Raw genomic sequence first — 16,463 nt, forward strand, 5'->3', positions numbered from 1 at the left:
CGCATTTCACTGTATGTTTCAACGTACATGTGATAAACAAAGCTAATTTTTTAATCTTGTTATGATCCTGTTACCTTGTTCTGTGGAACCTGTGAAAGTTGTTAAATACAGAACATCTCTGAGTAAGTTTTTTAACCTCAAGTGGACAGCAAGGCGACTCAGAGTTACAACAAAATCACTCAGTGCGTCTTACAGCTAAGGTATGAGTCGTTAATGGTGATGCTATTCCTGCCACATTCACTATACTTTGGACACTTTGCCAAGGCTGCAAGGGTACAGTCATGCCATCCCGTGAGGGATCAGTGAAAGTTTCTCAGTGCAGGAGTTTCCGATCTGTCCGCATCTCTGGCGGAAATGGTTTTATTGTCAGGTGTGCTGAGGTACAGTGTAAAGTTTGTCGTTCATACAAAACAAATCATTACCCACAGGAGCTGGCCAGATCCTCGACCCGCTCATACTTGGAGCTGATCAATATTGGAGGAAGAAGGGGGAGCATTTTGTGCAAGGTGGCAGAGGAAGAAAATGAAGCCGTGACCCCTCTCCTCTCAGACAATCAAGGAGCAACGCCAAGCTCCACCGCACCGTGCTGAGCATCCCCGCACACCGTCTAAGCACCAACATTCCCTTACTGAAGCATTGTATCTGCTCTTATTTCTGGGAATAAAAATCTTTAACTATCGCAAATATCAGTCACCAGATGGTGAAAATCAAGGAAGTGAACCAGTTCATTACACAGGGACAGATTATGGTTAGACAGGCACTAGTCCATCTTGAACAGTAAGCCAGCATATATTTGTTAGTGATAAAGTACCTGGTATATAAAGTGCTAAATTGGTTAACTATTGCCGCGTGTATTGAATTAAATTGACTTTATTTCTTACATCCTTCACATACATGAGTAAAAATCTCTATGTTACGTCTCCATCTAACTGTGCAATTTATAGTAATTTGTAATAAATAGTATGTACAATAGGACAATCAATATAACAGAAATACAATTGTATCAGCATGAATTAATCAGTAGGATGCCTGGTGGAAGAAGCTGTCCTGGGGCCTGTTGGTCCTGGCTTTTATGCTACAGTACCATTTCCCGGATGGTAGCAGCTGGAACAGATTGTGGTTGGGGTGACTCGGGTCCCCAATGATCCATCAGGCCCTTTTTACACACCTGTCTCTGTAAAAGTCCTAAATAGTAGGATGTTCACATCTCCAGATGCGCTGGGCTGTCCGCACCACTCTCTGCAGAGTCCTGCGATTGAGGGAAGTACAGTTCCCGTACCAGGCAGTGATGCAGCCAGTCAGGATGCTCTCAATTGTGCCCCTGTAGAAAGTTCTAAGAATTTGGGGGCCCAAACCAAACTTCCTCAACCGTCTGAGGTGAAAGAGGTGCTGTCGTGCCTTTTTCACCACACAGCCGATATGTGAGATCCTCAGTGATGTGGATGCCAAGGAACTTAAAGCTGTTCATCCTTTCAACCCCAGATCCATTGATGTCAATAGGAGTTAGCCTGTCTCCCTTCCTCCTGTAGTCCACAACCAGCCTCCTTTGTTTTCGCGACATTGAGGGAGAGGTTGTTTTCTTGACACCACTGTGTCAGGGTGATGACTTCCTCTCTGTGAAAAACAGAGGAAAACTGCTGAGTGAAAAACAGTGAAAAAGTTTCTTTTGCATGCTACCCAAACAGATCACGTCATCATAACAGTGCACTGAGGGGAAAACAATAACGGAATGTGTTCCACTACATTACTGAGGCAGTATCAAGAATGATTGCAATGTACTTCATGTAATCTGCACAGACTTCAGCAAAGACCACGACAAAGTCCCACCAACAGGTTACTTACTTACAATATATGACACAGAAAGAGGTGATGTGGTCCATCAGTCCATTCCAGCTCTCCTGACTTTCCCGGTAATCCCGTGACTTGTTTTCTCTCTCATCCCTATTACTTTTAATTCTTTTGCCACTTGCCTACTCCAAGGGGTAATTGACATTTGCCAATTAACCTGCCAGTGTATCTTTGAGGAGATACACACATGGACATGAGGAGTACATGCAAATCCTGCAGACGTGGCACCCGAGGTCAGGCTCAAACCGAGGCCTGTGGTCTAGGCTGCACAAGTACATGCTGAGGAATGCACAGAAGCTTGGTTCAGCAAGGACTCAGTGGGGAAGGATCACAGCATAGGGCTCTTCTGCTACTGGAGAGGAACGGGTGAGGAAACCCCTCAATTATTTTAGTAGTGTATACCCCATGGGGCCACACGAGTGGCAATACTTCTATTGGTTTTTAAAGAATGCAATAGAACAGTACTTCAAGCATTGACTATGAATGAAAGAATGAAAAGACATTGCACAATTTATTCTTGTAAATCATTTTAATTATGAATAAAGTTTATTTTGATATATTTTTTAAAAACTAGATTTGTTGGAGGAGTGAGGCAGGACATTAAAAGCTTGCTTGGATCCAAGAAGAAACGTCTTATTGGATCTAAGTTTGCATCAGTGGTAGGAAGCAAGAGGAAATGGTTGAGAAGTGCTTTGGTAAGATTGCGGATCCACCACGCTCAGCGCCAGCTCCTTAGCTTCTGTCAATCAATTCAGGCCCACAACAGATAGAAGTTTTACCCATGTGATTTATGGTAAGGAAGTAAGCTGTTGGCTTTGGGAAGGTTTCAAAAAGGAACAGGACCAATGAGTAAGGGGTGGATATTTACCTTGAATGGTGTAAGTGCAGAATCTAAGAGAAGGGAGCTGAGACCAGAACCATATTAAACCCAAGTCTGATCACAACTGGATCACTCTGTTTAGTTCTGGTCACCACTTTATGGGAAGCATGTATTAGCATTAAAGAAGATAAAGCTGAATTTATGCTGATTATGACAGCATTGAAGAAGTTTGCTTAAGCAGTCTTTTTTCCATTGATACTGCCTGGCCCTCTGGGTTCCTCCGGCATTTTATGTGTATTGCTTGGATTTCCAGCATCTGAAGATTCTCTCTTGTTTGTTAAACAGATCTGCTAGGTTAATGTTAATTTCTTTGGAACACAGCAGGTTGAGGGGAGGTGAATGAAACTCATACAGGGAGGAGCTATAACAGACTGGTCACTAACCAGATAGCATGAACTCAGGTAACTGAGTAGGATTAGAGAGCTGGTTAAGGAAAACCAGTGTAGTGTGGCTGTTTGAAAGTCACAGTGTGAAAGGGTGCTGAGGGTTGAATTACTAATGATTTCTAAACAATACACCACTGAGCACTGAGATGTAGCTTCCTGACGAAGAGCTGGAAACTGCCATTCAAACCCTTGTCGTTTTTCCCAGTCAGATTGATATAGTTGCCTGCCATAAATTGCAATAATTCTCTTTTTCTCTCTCAATGTCTCTTTCCTGTCCAAACTCTCCTCTCTCCTCCTACTGCCAGGATGTCAACCTACTGATGGTTCCCTCCCTGATACCCCTGTACTCTCCCTCCCTCTGTCCTCTGGTCTCCACACTATTCTCTATCTCTCAAGCACCACTGCACTCTCCCAGCCGACAGCAAGCCGATACAATGCTAGCCAACAGTAAACAAGACAGGAGGGGAAATGTGCCTTTCTCTGGGCATTTGTCTCCCTACCCTGTACATGTGCCTTCTCCTCTCCTTGTACGTGTTTCTCCATTTTTCTTCATATGTGCCTGTCTCTTCCTAATTCTTCATTTCTCTCTACCTCTCTCACTCTCTCACTCCATCTCCACTTCTCCCTCTCTCTCCACCTCCATCTCTCTCCATCTCTCTATCTCTCTCTTTCTTTCTCTCCCTCTCCCCGTCTCTCTCTCTCCCTCTCTCTCTCTCTCTCTCCCTCCCTCCCTCCTTCCCTCCTCTCCCCCCATCCATCTTTCTCTATATCCCTCCATGTGTGACTCTGGCTGTCCCTTCCTTCCTCCCAATGATACCCACTGCCCCTCCTTTCGTCCCCATTAGCTAATTCAATCCCTGACGGTGTTGGCTGAAGCTGACGTGTTTCTGTCCTCAGATGTTCCAGAATTGTCAATTTCCCCATTGAAATCAATAGGAGTAGTTACAATTTTGACAATGAAGTACAATACCAGTTATATTCAGCGTACCAGTACAGAAACCATGCACATGTTTCAATATAAAATTCAAGTCCCTTGCCTTGCAAAATTGAATGATTAATAATCTAAATAATTTTCTTGTTTTACTGAATTTGCCCCTGGGTCCACTAGTAATTTGTTTTAGAGCACTTGCTGTGTTTTGTCATAACATCAGCATAACAAATTTTAAGATTAGGTCACTCAAACTAATTATAAGCACAAGAGATTCTGCAGATGCTGGAAATCTTGAGCAACACACACAAAATGCTGGAAGAGCCAGGCAAGTTAAGCAGCATCTATTAAAGTGAATGAATTTCCACTCCATATATGCTGCCTGGCTTGCTGAGTTCCTCCAATAATTTGTGTGTGTGTGTGTACGAGACCCAGCACGATTGTTTATTCAGACGATATGAATGTGAAACCAAGATCTCAATTCCCTCCATATTTCCAAGTAAAGTTCAAAGTAAATGTATTATCAAAGTATGTATATGTCATCTTATACTACCCTGAGATTCAGATTCTTTTAGGCATTCACAGAGAAATACAATAGAATCAGTGAAAAATACTCACAAAGACTGGCAAACAACTGATGTGCAAAAGAAGATAAACTGCGCAAATGCAAAAATAAGTAAATTAATGAGACTGGGTACAGTTGTAGAATTTTTGAAAGTGGCTCTGTAGGTTGTGGGATCAGTTCAGAATCATAATTGCTGCAATCAAAGCCCCACTCTCCCTAAATGCCCGTGAATTCAAGCTCAGCTATGGGACAATTCGTGCGTCAGGCTGGTTACTATCTTGTTAATCACAGCAGATCAAACAGTGAAAATAAATAAAGGTTTATATTATTTGTCACATGTACATCAAAGCATACAGTGGAATGTGTCATTTTGCATCAGTGACCACACAGTCCGAGAAGGTGCCTGTGGGCAGCCCTGAAGTGTCACCACGCTGACAGCGCAAACATTACACGCCCACAACTTGCTAACCAGAACCCATATGTCTTTTGATTGTAGGAGGAAACTCACACATTCATGTGGAGAACGTACAATCTTTACAGACAGTGCCGGGAATTGAACCGGGGTCACTGTAAAGCATTACACTAACCGTTATTCTACCATTCCACAAATCAGCATAACAAACACTGCATATTGCATCTTGCAATATGGATCTGTAATTTCCAAAAAGTGATGTCACTTTATGATAGAGTTATAAAGAGAGCTTTTGGCACATTAGCCTTCATAAATCATAGTACTGAGTACAGGAGATGGGATGTTATGCTGAAGTTGTCTGAGGCGTTTGTGAAGTCAAATTTGGAGTGTTGTGTGCAGTTCTGGTCAGTTACTGATAGGGAGATATCAATAAGGTTGAAAGAGTACAGAGAAAACGTAAAGGATGTTTCCAGGACTTGAGGACTTGAGTTACAAGGAAAGGTTGAACAGGTCAGGACTTTATTCCCTGGAGCGTCGGAGAATGGGGAGAGATTTGACAGAGGTACACAAAATTAGAGCAAATACAAGCAGGCTTTTTCCACTGAGGTTGGATGAGAGTAGAACTGAAGGTCAGACTGTAGAAATGTTAAAGGGGAAGCTCCTTCACTCAGAGGGTGCTGAGAATATGGAACGTGCTGCCAGTAGAAGTGGTGGATGCAGGTTTGATGTCGACATTTATGTAAGAGAAGGATGGACAAGTAGTAGTTGTGAGGTGAAGGGCCTGCTTCTGTGTTATAGTGCTCTAGACTCCATGACTCTATCCATTCAGTCCCAGCTGGGGAGGCTGCAGCTGCCTTAGGGGGGGATACCTCATCTGACCACTGTCAGAATGGCAATAATGGGAGAGAGCAAATGGTGACGTTTTGAGAGAGGATTGCACAATTGAACTACAGGATTCTACACCAAGGTAGTCCATTGGAGGGCAGATTGTTTGAGTGCTACGAGATCCTCAAAGTCCTTTCTAACACTAACCTATAGTTCGTATTGCTAGTATCTATGCTCAGATAAGCAAAATGAACCCTACTGTGTAATGTATAGAATATCTCATTTGATAACATTAAAGCCCCTGTTTTAAGGTATGTGGGGCTTTATGTCTGAATATTAAACTCTACGCTGAGCTTTGCCACAAAAGGAGATTATCGGGAAGACTGAGAAAATGCTTCAAGGGCAGGCTAAAAGATTTTGAGGAGAGCTTTTGAAAAGCAGGCTCCTCACTGCCTTGGCTGAATTTATTGGCTCCGAATGACTTCAGTACACCAACCTGGCCTTTGGCATTTGTGGCAAAGTGTATTTGAAGATCGATAACATCTGACTGGCAGAGAAATTGTGGCATACTGAGAACAACCGTATGTTCTGACGTCTTCTCGGCTCACTGGAAAAACACCGCCAAAGCTATTCCTGCAAAATCTGCCGAGTGTACTGGAAGGACAATCCAGTCAATATCAGCATCCCCGCCAACCTTTCCAGTATGAGAGCCCCAGTTACTGTGGCAAAATGGAAAAAGTCATACTATTTGCGTACGTGGCCTCATATCTATGCTTATCTCGGCCATGGCAGGAGACACCACGCAGACAGAGAAAATGTTTCAAGGACGAGTTTGAAGTTTCCATGAAAAGGTGCATCAGCCCCGCTGGTGCCTGGGAACCATGAAAGCAAGAATGTGCACCAGGGCTTTTATAAGGCATTAGCCAGAATGCACTTGGAATATTCTGAGCAATTTTCAACCCTTTGCCCAAGGAAAGATGTGCTGGGCCTGGGGAAGTGTCCACAAGAATAATCCCAGGAATGAAAACCTTAACATATGAGGGGCATTTGATGGCTCCGAACCTGTTCTCAATAGAGTTTAGAAGGACGAAGGAGATCTCCTTGAAAATGAAGGACCACACAATGAAATGCTTGGATAGACATAGCGAGGATGTTTCCATTTGTACGAGAATCTGTGAACCATGGGCACAGACTCTGATTAAAGGGAAGTCCCTTTAGAACTGAGATGAGAAAGAAATTCTCCAACTAGAGGGCGGTGAATCTGTGGATGCCAGGTCATCGGCTGTATTTAAGGCAGAGACTGATAGGTTCTTGACTGGTTAAAGGTGCGGGGTGTTAAGGGTCGTGAGGTGAAGGCAGGAGAATGGGGTTGACAGAAAAACAGATTGACTGGTGCAGAGGACCATAAGACATTAGGAGCAGAATTAGGCCATTCAGCCCATCGTGCACCAGCATTCAATCATGGCTGATTTATTATCCCTCACAACCCCATTCTCCTGCATGCTCCCTTTGATGTCCTTACTGATCGCAGTCCTCAGTGGCAGTGAATTCCAAAGATTCGCCACTCTCTGGCTAAAGAAATTCTTCCTCATCTCTGTTTGAAACTGGTCCTAGAATACCCTAGTGTCGGAAACATCCTCTCCATGTCCACTCTATCTAGGCTTTTCAATATTCAATAGGTTTCAATGAGAGCCCCCTTCATTCTCTTAAACTCCCGTAAGTACAAGCAAAGAGCCTTTCATTCCCAGGGTGTTTACCCTTTCATTCCTGGAATCATTCTTGTGGACCTCCTCTGAACGCTTTCCAATATCAACACACCCTTTCTTAGATTAAGGGACCCAAAATTACTCATAATACTCGGGGTACAGTCTGATTAATGCCATACAAAGGCTCAGCATAGTCCTGAGAACCTTGAAGTGCTGCATCCAGTACACACAGAAGTTTTGCTTAAGCAAAGATACGAATGCCCCACTCACAAACTACCCACCCAGCAGTCCATGTGTGAAAGAGACTGAATTTTCCACATTGGCCTCATTAGCCACACCAAAACCAGAGTAGGGATTGTCGCAGAATAAGAGGTTATGCATTAAATATCAGCTTTAGGAAGTGGAGTCTGCTGTCAGTGTAGGCAGCTTTTGGGTCCATGGATTTCTTAACTTAGGTCCCACAGTAATATACTGTTGCAGAAGAGCTGACTAACCATTACTACCTAAACAACCAAACCAATGCATGATTTAGACACAAATTATCTGCTTGAGAACAACTGGGTCTTGCTGACAAAATCAACGGCAGACTGCCAAGATTTTTAAGCAACCAACATCTTGTTACATAGTTTTGTGAAAGATGTCCCACAAAATAATGAATTCAATCTCTAAAAGGAATGCACAAATTCGTAAGAGTTTGCATTTTTATAAAAACGTCCCAATACAGTTCTCCCGAGAAGCAGCATCACTTGATTCTGAAACGCAAATAGAGATTTGGGTTATTTTAAGGAACATCTTAAAGGATGACAAAGAGATGGAAAAGCTGAGATTTAGGGAAAGAATTCCTTTGCTTTGGAACCTGGACAGCTGGAGGAGGTACAGTTCAAACTCCTGCGGCAAGATAAATTTAGGATGCTTAACAGGACACTACAATAATGTAGGTTCCTATCTGACCTCTGGCATTATTTGTGTGGAATTTGCAGAATTCTCTCTAATCCACCTGGGTTTTCCCAGGAATTCTCTTTTGTGTCAACAATGTTCAGTTAAGCTTAATTAGTTCATGATGTATCTCCTGTGAGGGTGGGCAGTTGGAAAATCAGGATGGAGCTGGTGGGTATATAAGAGAGAACACGTTTCAGGGAACTGATCAGTTGTTACTTGATGGGCAAATGGCCTTCTACGTCAAAAGGAAATACGAAAGGACAGAAACGGAGGAGAGCCGAGCTGGTGGAGAGGATTATGGAACTAAAAGAGACATCGGTATTGGGAGGGCTGATGCATCATAATGTAGACGTTTTCAATATAGATCAAATGAAGAATGCCACATATTTCAAAATATGACGTCTATTGGAACCCAAGTGACTGGTTAAGTTCTTGCAAGCAATGGTCACTGTTTCGTTTTCCATCCATGTCATGGTTTATGCTCACCCAAAGCTGTAGATGAGGTGGAAGTATTAACCATCCAGAGTCAGTGATTAGAAGTGAAATTCTCTTTCGAGGAGTTGTGATTCAGAAAATCGCAGCCTTTAAAAGAAAATAAAACTTACTTAACCCTTAACTAGGACCAGTTTTTGGTTGGTGAAGTGAGATATAATCAACAGATGGTTGGGATGACGAACATTTTAATCAATTCCATGAAATCTAACAAAACAGATTAAAAAGTAATGATGAAAATGCAGTTACACAAAACTATAAGGAATTGTATTAAGAATAAATAAAAAGCCACCAAAATTGGCATGAAATCTGTCCGAGAAACTTGGGGTAAATTAATGGAGAAGCAAAGAAAAAGGAAGATTCTGGCTTCAGTAACTTCAGTGTTAAGAAAATGAAACTACTATATTTCCTTATGGAAGGAGTGTTTGAATTCGGAAAATAGTGAAAGGGATTAGCTATTTTAACAGTCTGCTGTTTCAAAGGGTTTTACAGCTCTTTGTTTATGAACTTCTAAGTTATGAAACAGAGATTACACAGAATTTTATCCCCATTTAGTGACTTTCTGTAGTAATGGAGGCAGGATGCGCTCTACTTTCTGGAGTATTGTTCCACTCTACCCATGTAATGTGTTTTGCGCTTGATCTTTCAGGCAGAAATATTCATGCAAGAGGTGGAATGGCATATTTAACAATATATTACTGTGGACACACTATAAAGTAGATCAAGCAAAAATATGTTGGGGTTAAGGGATATAATGTAAAAACTAGGGAGATGCATTAGGTCTTTGAAAAAAGGAGAGATTTCTTGTATTTATGAAAATCAATGAAGCTACAAATGATAGGGAAAAAAGCAGGAAATGCTGGAGTAAATCAGCAGGTCAAGGAAAGAGAAAGGTTAACATTTCAGGTCTGGAACCTTTCATTGATCAGAGAAAGAGAGAAGTTAGTTGTCAGGGAGGCAGGGAAGGTTGCTGTGCATGAAACAGTACTTCTCGGATAGGGTGAAATAATGAGGCAATTAAGATATGATTAAGCTTCTTTGTCTGTGTAATGGGTTGTTAATTTTGTGTATCATCTGGACCAGCCGGAAAAATGGGCTGAAAAATGGCGTATCGAACTTATTGAAGACAAGTGTGAGGTGTGGCACTTCGGGAGGACCAACCATGGTAGGCCCGCACTGTGAATGACAGGGCACTAAGGACTGTGGTAGAACTGAGGAATCCAGGAATACTGGTCCATCATTCTTTGAATGTGGTGTCACAAAATGCTGGAGAAACTCAGCGGATCAGGCAGCATCCATGGAAATGGTTAAATAGTCAACAATCCGGGCCAAGGTCCTTCATCAGGACGGGAAAGAAAGGGGGAAGGTGCCAGAATAAAAAAGGTAGGAGGAGGGGAGAGAGGACTAGCTAAAAGATGGAGCCAGGTGGGTGGGAAAGGTAAAGGGCTGGAGAAAGAATCTGATAGAAGAGGAGAGTGCACCACAGGAGAAAGTGAAGAACAAGAAGGAGCACTCGGGGAGGTGATAAGCAGGTGAGGAGAAGAAGTAAGAGGCCAGCATGAGGAAGAAAAGGAGAGGGAAGGGGGAGGGGAAAAATTACCAGATGGAGAAATCGATGTTATACTTGGCTGTGTTAGCAAGTCTGGGTGAGTACATGGTCAAAGAGTCAGAGGGCAGTAGAGATCACAGAGGGGGAACTGCAAAAGAGGGTCTCGCTGAATTCCTGTCAAAGAGAAGATTTAAACTTCTTCAGGGTAAGCATTCCTCGAAGAGACTTCGCAGTGGAGTAGCAAATCATAGACACAAGAGACTCTGCAGATGCTGGAAATCCAGAGCAACACACTCAAAGTGCTGGAGGTCAGGTAGCATCTACAGAAATGAATAAACAGTCGACCTTTCGGGCTGAGACCCTTCATGAGAACTGGAAATGAAGAGGAAGAGGCCAGAATCGACCACAGACATGAAGGCCAGAGGGTTGCCCATCAGCATGACCAAAACGAGTGAAAGCTTGACTGAAGAATGATCCCGCTCCGCTTGGAAAATAATGCGAGAATCGAGAAGGCAGGAGACGGGAGGAGGCCGAGAGAAATATATCAGGAAGAGACCGGGAGTTTCCCAAAGACAGTCCTCACCCCCTTCAGAAGAACCATAAGGTTTGGCTAACTTTAAAAATGTTGAGAAGCTAAAGGAAAGCAAAAGTACATGGTGATATACCTATCTCAAGAAATACTTATTATAATGTGGATTTTATATTACTTAGTTGTTATTCTTTATTTGCTCACTTACTCCTTTTTCCCCACCAAAATGAGAATATATACATTTGTGTGCATATATGTGTATGTATGTATATATAGGAGGAGTACACAGGGAAATCTTTTCTGTGTAATGGATTTGTTCACTGACTTTTATGAATACTGCAATGGGGGCCCTCAACTCACAAGTAGGAGGGGTTATCCCCCACAGCTAGACATTTCCTCTAGCTCAACGCAGGGTCATCTACTAAAGGCCTCAGCCTTGGAATCACACGTTTGTTGCCATTTTTGTTATTATTTGCATTTCTTGGTTCTTATTTGTTCAGGGAGTAGATCGATTAAGTTTTATTCTAATTTCAATGATACATTGACAGATAAATACAGATGGCTAAGGACAAGGTAAAATTCATTTCTTTTAATGTAAATGGGCTATTAAATCCAATCAAACGTAAGAGAATTTTATCCAAAATGAAAAAAGAACAAGCCCATGTAGTATATTTACAGGAAACTCATTTAAGTGATAATTTAAGTGATAATGAGCGTAAAAAACTAAAGAGAGTGGGCTTCACTAATCTGTTTTTCTCCTCATATAAATCAGGACATAGGAGAGGAGTTGCTATTCTTATCTGAAGTAGGCTAAAATTTGAAAAAGTATTCGAAATGGGAGATAAAGAGGGCAAATATATTCTGATAAGGGGGAATATAGATGGCAATTCAGTTACCCTATTGAATATAAACGCACCCCCGGGAAGTGATATTGGTTTCATTCAGAAAATCACTGATATTATGGTAATGGAAACAAAAGGTCTCCTGATATGTGGGGGAGACTTAAATTTACAATTACAACCAAACTTAGACTCTTCCAATAGAAAAACCTATGAAACAAAATCTTTACATAAGAAGGTCAATACACTTTTTGAGGATGTTGGTTTAATTGATATATGGAGGGACCTTTTCCCTGACAGAAGAGATTACACTCATTATTCTGCTCCCCATTCTGTATATACAAGAATAAACTATTTCATAACATTTGGAAAAGACAAAGACAAAATAAACAGCTGTGGAATTGGGACAATAGATGTAAGTGACCATGCACCTATATATTTATCTGTTGATTTTGACCTACAACCAAAGAATACTATTTGGAAACTAAATTCAAGTCTACTCAATGATCCGTACTTTAAGGAACAAATAAAGAAAGAAATTGGTCTCTACTTAGAATTTAATGATAATGGAGAGGTTTCACCTCCCATTTTATGGGATACTCTGAAGGCGGTCTTAAGAGGGAAAATTATAGTGATATCTTCATATAAGAAAAAAAAAGGAATAAAACATTAGAGGAGTTACAAAATAGGCTGAAGGAACTAGAGAAAAAACACAAATTGAATTTGGCACAGGATACATTAGGGGAAATTAAAAGAATTAGGAATGAAATAAATAATTTGACTATGCAAGAAATCAGGAAAAACATTAATGTTTCTGAAAAAGAGACATTATGAAAGTGGATCGAAATCTATGAAAATACTGGCGTGGAAACTGAAAAAAAAAGATAGCAGAAAATACAATTCATAGAATTAGGCACCCAAGAACGAAAATGATAAAAAATAAGCTAAGTGAAATTCAAGAAGCTTTTGAAGTGTTTTACAAAACTCTATATTCCAAAGTTCCGGGGGGAAGCATAACCCAAATTAACACCTTCTTGAATTCTCTAGAGTTACCCAATTTAAGCGAAGAACAAAATAGAATGATGACTGCTGACATAACTGAAGTTGAATTAAAAGCTGCAATTAGTAGGCTTAAATTAAGAAAGTCACCAGGATCAGATGGGTATACGGCAGAGTGGTACAAAGAATTTAAAAATGAATTAATTCCTGTTTTACTCCCCACACTGAACTGGGCTCTAAAAAAGGCACAAATGCCACCCAGTTGGAAGGAAGCGATAATCTCAGCTATATCAAAAGAAGGCAAGGATAAAATGGAATGCGGGTCATTTAGACCGATATCCATTCTTAATGTAGATTATAGGTTATTTACCTCCATCATGACCGAACGATTAGAGGAGTTTCTACCCATACTGATACGTAACGATCAGACAGGTTTTATACGACAACGCCACACACAAGACAATATACGAAGGACACTTCACATTATAGATCATATACAAAAAAATAAAATCGAAGCAATAGTGATAAGCATGGATTCTGAAAATGCATTTGATTGGGTTAATTGGAATTTTCTTTATGGAGTTTTACATAAATTTGGTTTCCAAGACACAATTATTAAAACTATACAGACGCTATATGACAATCCTACTGCTAGGATTAAAATCAATGGATATTTATCAAATAGTCTTTCCCTAGAAAGGGGCACGAGACAGGGTTGTGCATGGTCACCACTACTCTTTGCGTTATATCTGGAACCATTAGCTCAATACATCAGACAAAATGAAGATATCAGGGGAATTACTATTAAAGGGACAGAGCATAAATTGGCTTGTTATGTGGATGACATTTTGATCTATGTAGGGCAACCAACATACTCTTTACCTAAATTGATGCAATCCTTTGAACAATATGGTCAATTATCACGATACAAGATCAACATAGATAAAACCCAATTACTTTCATATTACTATAGCCCACCAAGAGAAATTGAAAGTCAATACCCCTGGGCATGGCACACAGAGTCTTTCAAATATTTGGGCATCATTATGCCAAAAGATTTGGCAAAATTATCAGAATGTAATTATCAGCCTTTATATAAAAAAATTAAAGAAGATGTGGCAAGATGGAACCTGATTCCTTTTTTCAGTCTCAGTTCAAGGATTGAGTCTATTTAAATGAATATACTGCCCAGACTGTTATATCTCTTTCAGACCCTGTCAATAGAGATTAATCAAAATCAATTCAATGAATGGAACAAGATGCTATCAAGCTATATTTGGCAGGGTAAAAGGCCTAGATTTCATCTCAAGACTTTGCAATTAGCAAAGGAAGAGGGGGGATGGGGCCTACCTTCTCTTAGAGATTATTATTTTGCAGCACAGTTGAGAGCTGTGATATGTTGGTGTAACCCATCATATGATGCTCAATGGAAAAACATTGAGGAGCGGGTACTTCCCATCCCCATACAAGCAATTTTAGCTGATAACAACCTGCAAAGGTACATAAATACTATTGATAACCCATGGGTGAAATTGACTCTTAAATTATGGAAAACTACTATAAAGGAATATAATCTAGAGGGAGATATTGCAATTCTTAAATGGTGTGCATATCACTCAGATTTTACACCAAATAAATTGGATGCTAGATTTAAGGACCGGACAGCTAAAGGAATAAAAGTTCTTTGCAACATAATGAAAGAAGGAACACTGTTCAGTTTTGAAATGCTTAAAGAGGAACACTTATTAGAAAAACAAGATTTTTATCAGTATTTACAGATGCAACAATATGTTAATAAGACATTTAAAAATGTAACCAAGGCAAATACATGCTTGATAGAGATCTTTAGAAAAGCATATGATTCAGATAATGGTAGTAGAATCATTTCAAGCATGTATAAGGGGTTGTCAAATCTTAAAACACATTCGACTTCATACATTAAAACAAAATGGGAGAAGGAAGGAGGGATAATTATATCTGAGGAAGAATGGACAACAATATGGAGGTATCAATGGAAGTGTACCAGTTCACAGAAATGGAGGGAGTTTGGATGGAAAAACTTGATAAGGTATTTTATTACACCCTCTCAGAAATCCCATTATGATAGTAACCTCCCTGTTTGCTGGAGAAATTGTGGAAATCAAAATGCAAATCATTATCATATTTTTTGGAACTGCCCTGTTATCAAAAACTATTTGAGGGGGATACACAATGCCCTACAAGACATCTTTAAATGTGAAATACCCTTAGAGAGTAAGACCATATATTTTGGATATATACCTCAAGAATGGTTGAAAAGAGATAAATATTTAATGAATATACTGTTGGTGGCTGGTAAAAAAGGCTCTTACTAGGAAATGGTTATCACAGGAGAGCCCAACTTTAAATACATGGATGGAAATTACAATGGACATTTACAAAATGGAGAAGATAACAGCATCTGTTAACCATAAGCTGGAACAATTTGATTCATACTGGGGAAAATGGTTTAACTACATGATGCCTCATAGGCCTGGTTTTATTCTCACAAATCAATGAATCTGTTGTAAAAAAAAAGTTCACTCCCTACTTGTACATAGTTCTTTCCTTTTGCTTGTTTTTTCTTTCCACTCTTTTCTATAAGTGTATACCTCAGATAAATACTTTGTGGAGATTTTGTGATATATATGATTATATGATATATATGTACAATGTCTGAAATACAGATTATGGAAATGTTTGTTTGATGATGAACTTCAATAAAAAAAAATTACAAAAAAAAGGAAAAGGCCAGAATAAAAAGGTAGGTGGAGGGAAAGGAGGACTAGCTAAAGGTGAGGGAAGAAGGAGGGGCACTAAGGAATATTTCTATTCCTTGTGTTCTCCTTCAGTCACTTGCATATTTTTATACCCTTGATGCCTTTTGACCTACCAAACTAAAAATCATCCAGTGGGTGGGGTCCTCTTAAAATGACAGAGGACTTGTCTTCTACAACTAGTTGAAGAAGTACTTAATAATGAGTGCCTCTAATAAAATGGAGCAGGAATGATGGATCAGACTGAATCACTTCCCAAAACGAATCTGAAATAGAAACTGCAGAGTGACTGAGAAGCGACATGGGAGACTGAGCTGAAACTTAAATGTTTCTCAGATGGAACAAGGTGATCTTTTGTGACTTCTTTAAGTCATGCAGCACAGCTGAAGCTAAATGCTGTTGAAAAACATTGTCACTCGGCGTGAGTGTAATTATTCGGCAGATTGTTGAGCAAATCAAAAATATGAAACTGCCCCAGCCGTGTGTAATTTCTGCAGGACCCTTCGGTGCACTGTGCTATTAAGACATTTTCAAAGATGCCTCTGACAAACACGGTGAGAAGATTAACTATTTTTGTTGCCTTGGAAATGTTTGGAGATAATCTCTGTCAAATCTTACACAGATTTACCAGCATGGAAGGAAGGAGGACTAAATATTCTCTTTGAATTCCCCCTGCAGTTCTCACTTTTATACTGACTGCAGTTTTCTTCGTAAACACTGTTGTTGTGAGATGTAACTGCTTCAGAGTCAGAAGGCAACTGGAATCAGGAA

At 40.3% G+C, this 16,463-nt stretch overlaps 1 protein-coding gene across 6 annotated transcripts in view; it reads left to right on the forward strand.

Annotated features, from left to right (window-relative positions):
• Window positions 1-16,463, forward strand: part of LOC140715275 (catenin alpha-3-like) — a 1,577,100-nt gene that overhangs the window by 1,507,266 nt on the left and 53,371 nt on the right. The window contains exon 17 of one of the 6 annotated variants that reach the window (XM_073027220.1): window positions 429-487. The exons of the other annotated variants lie outside the window; for them this stretch is intronic. Coding sequence (XP_072883321.1) covers window positions 429-468 — 40 coding nt within the window. The 3' untranslated portion in view covers window positions 469-487. Of the gene's footprint in view, window positions 1-428; window positions 488-16,463 lie in introns of those variants that run through there. 6 annotated transcript variants of the gene reach the window in all.

This window comes from Hemitrygon akajei, chromosome 23, assembly GCF_048418815.1.
Source record: "Hemitrygon akajei chromosome 23, sHemAka1.3, whole genome shotgun sequence".
NCBI classification, from domain to species: Eukaryota; Metazoa; Chordata; class Chondrichthyes; order Myliobatiformes; family Dasyatidae; genus Hemitrygon; species Hemitrygon akajei.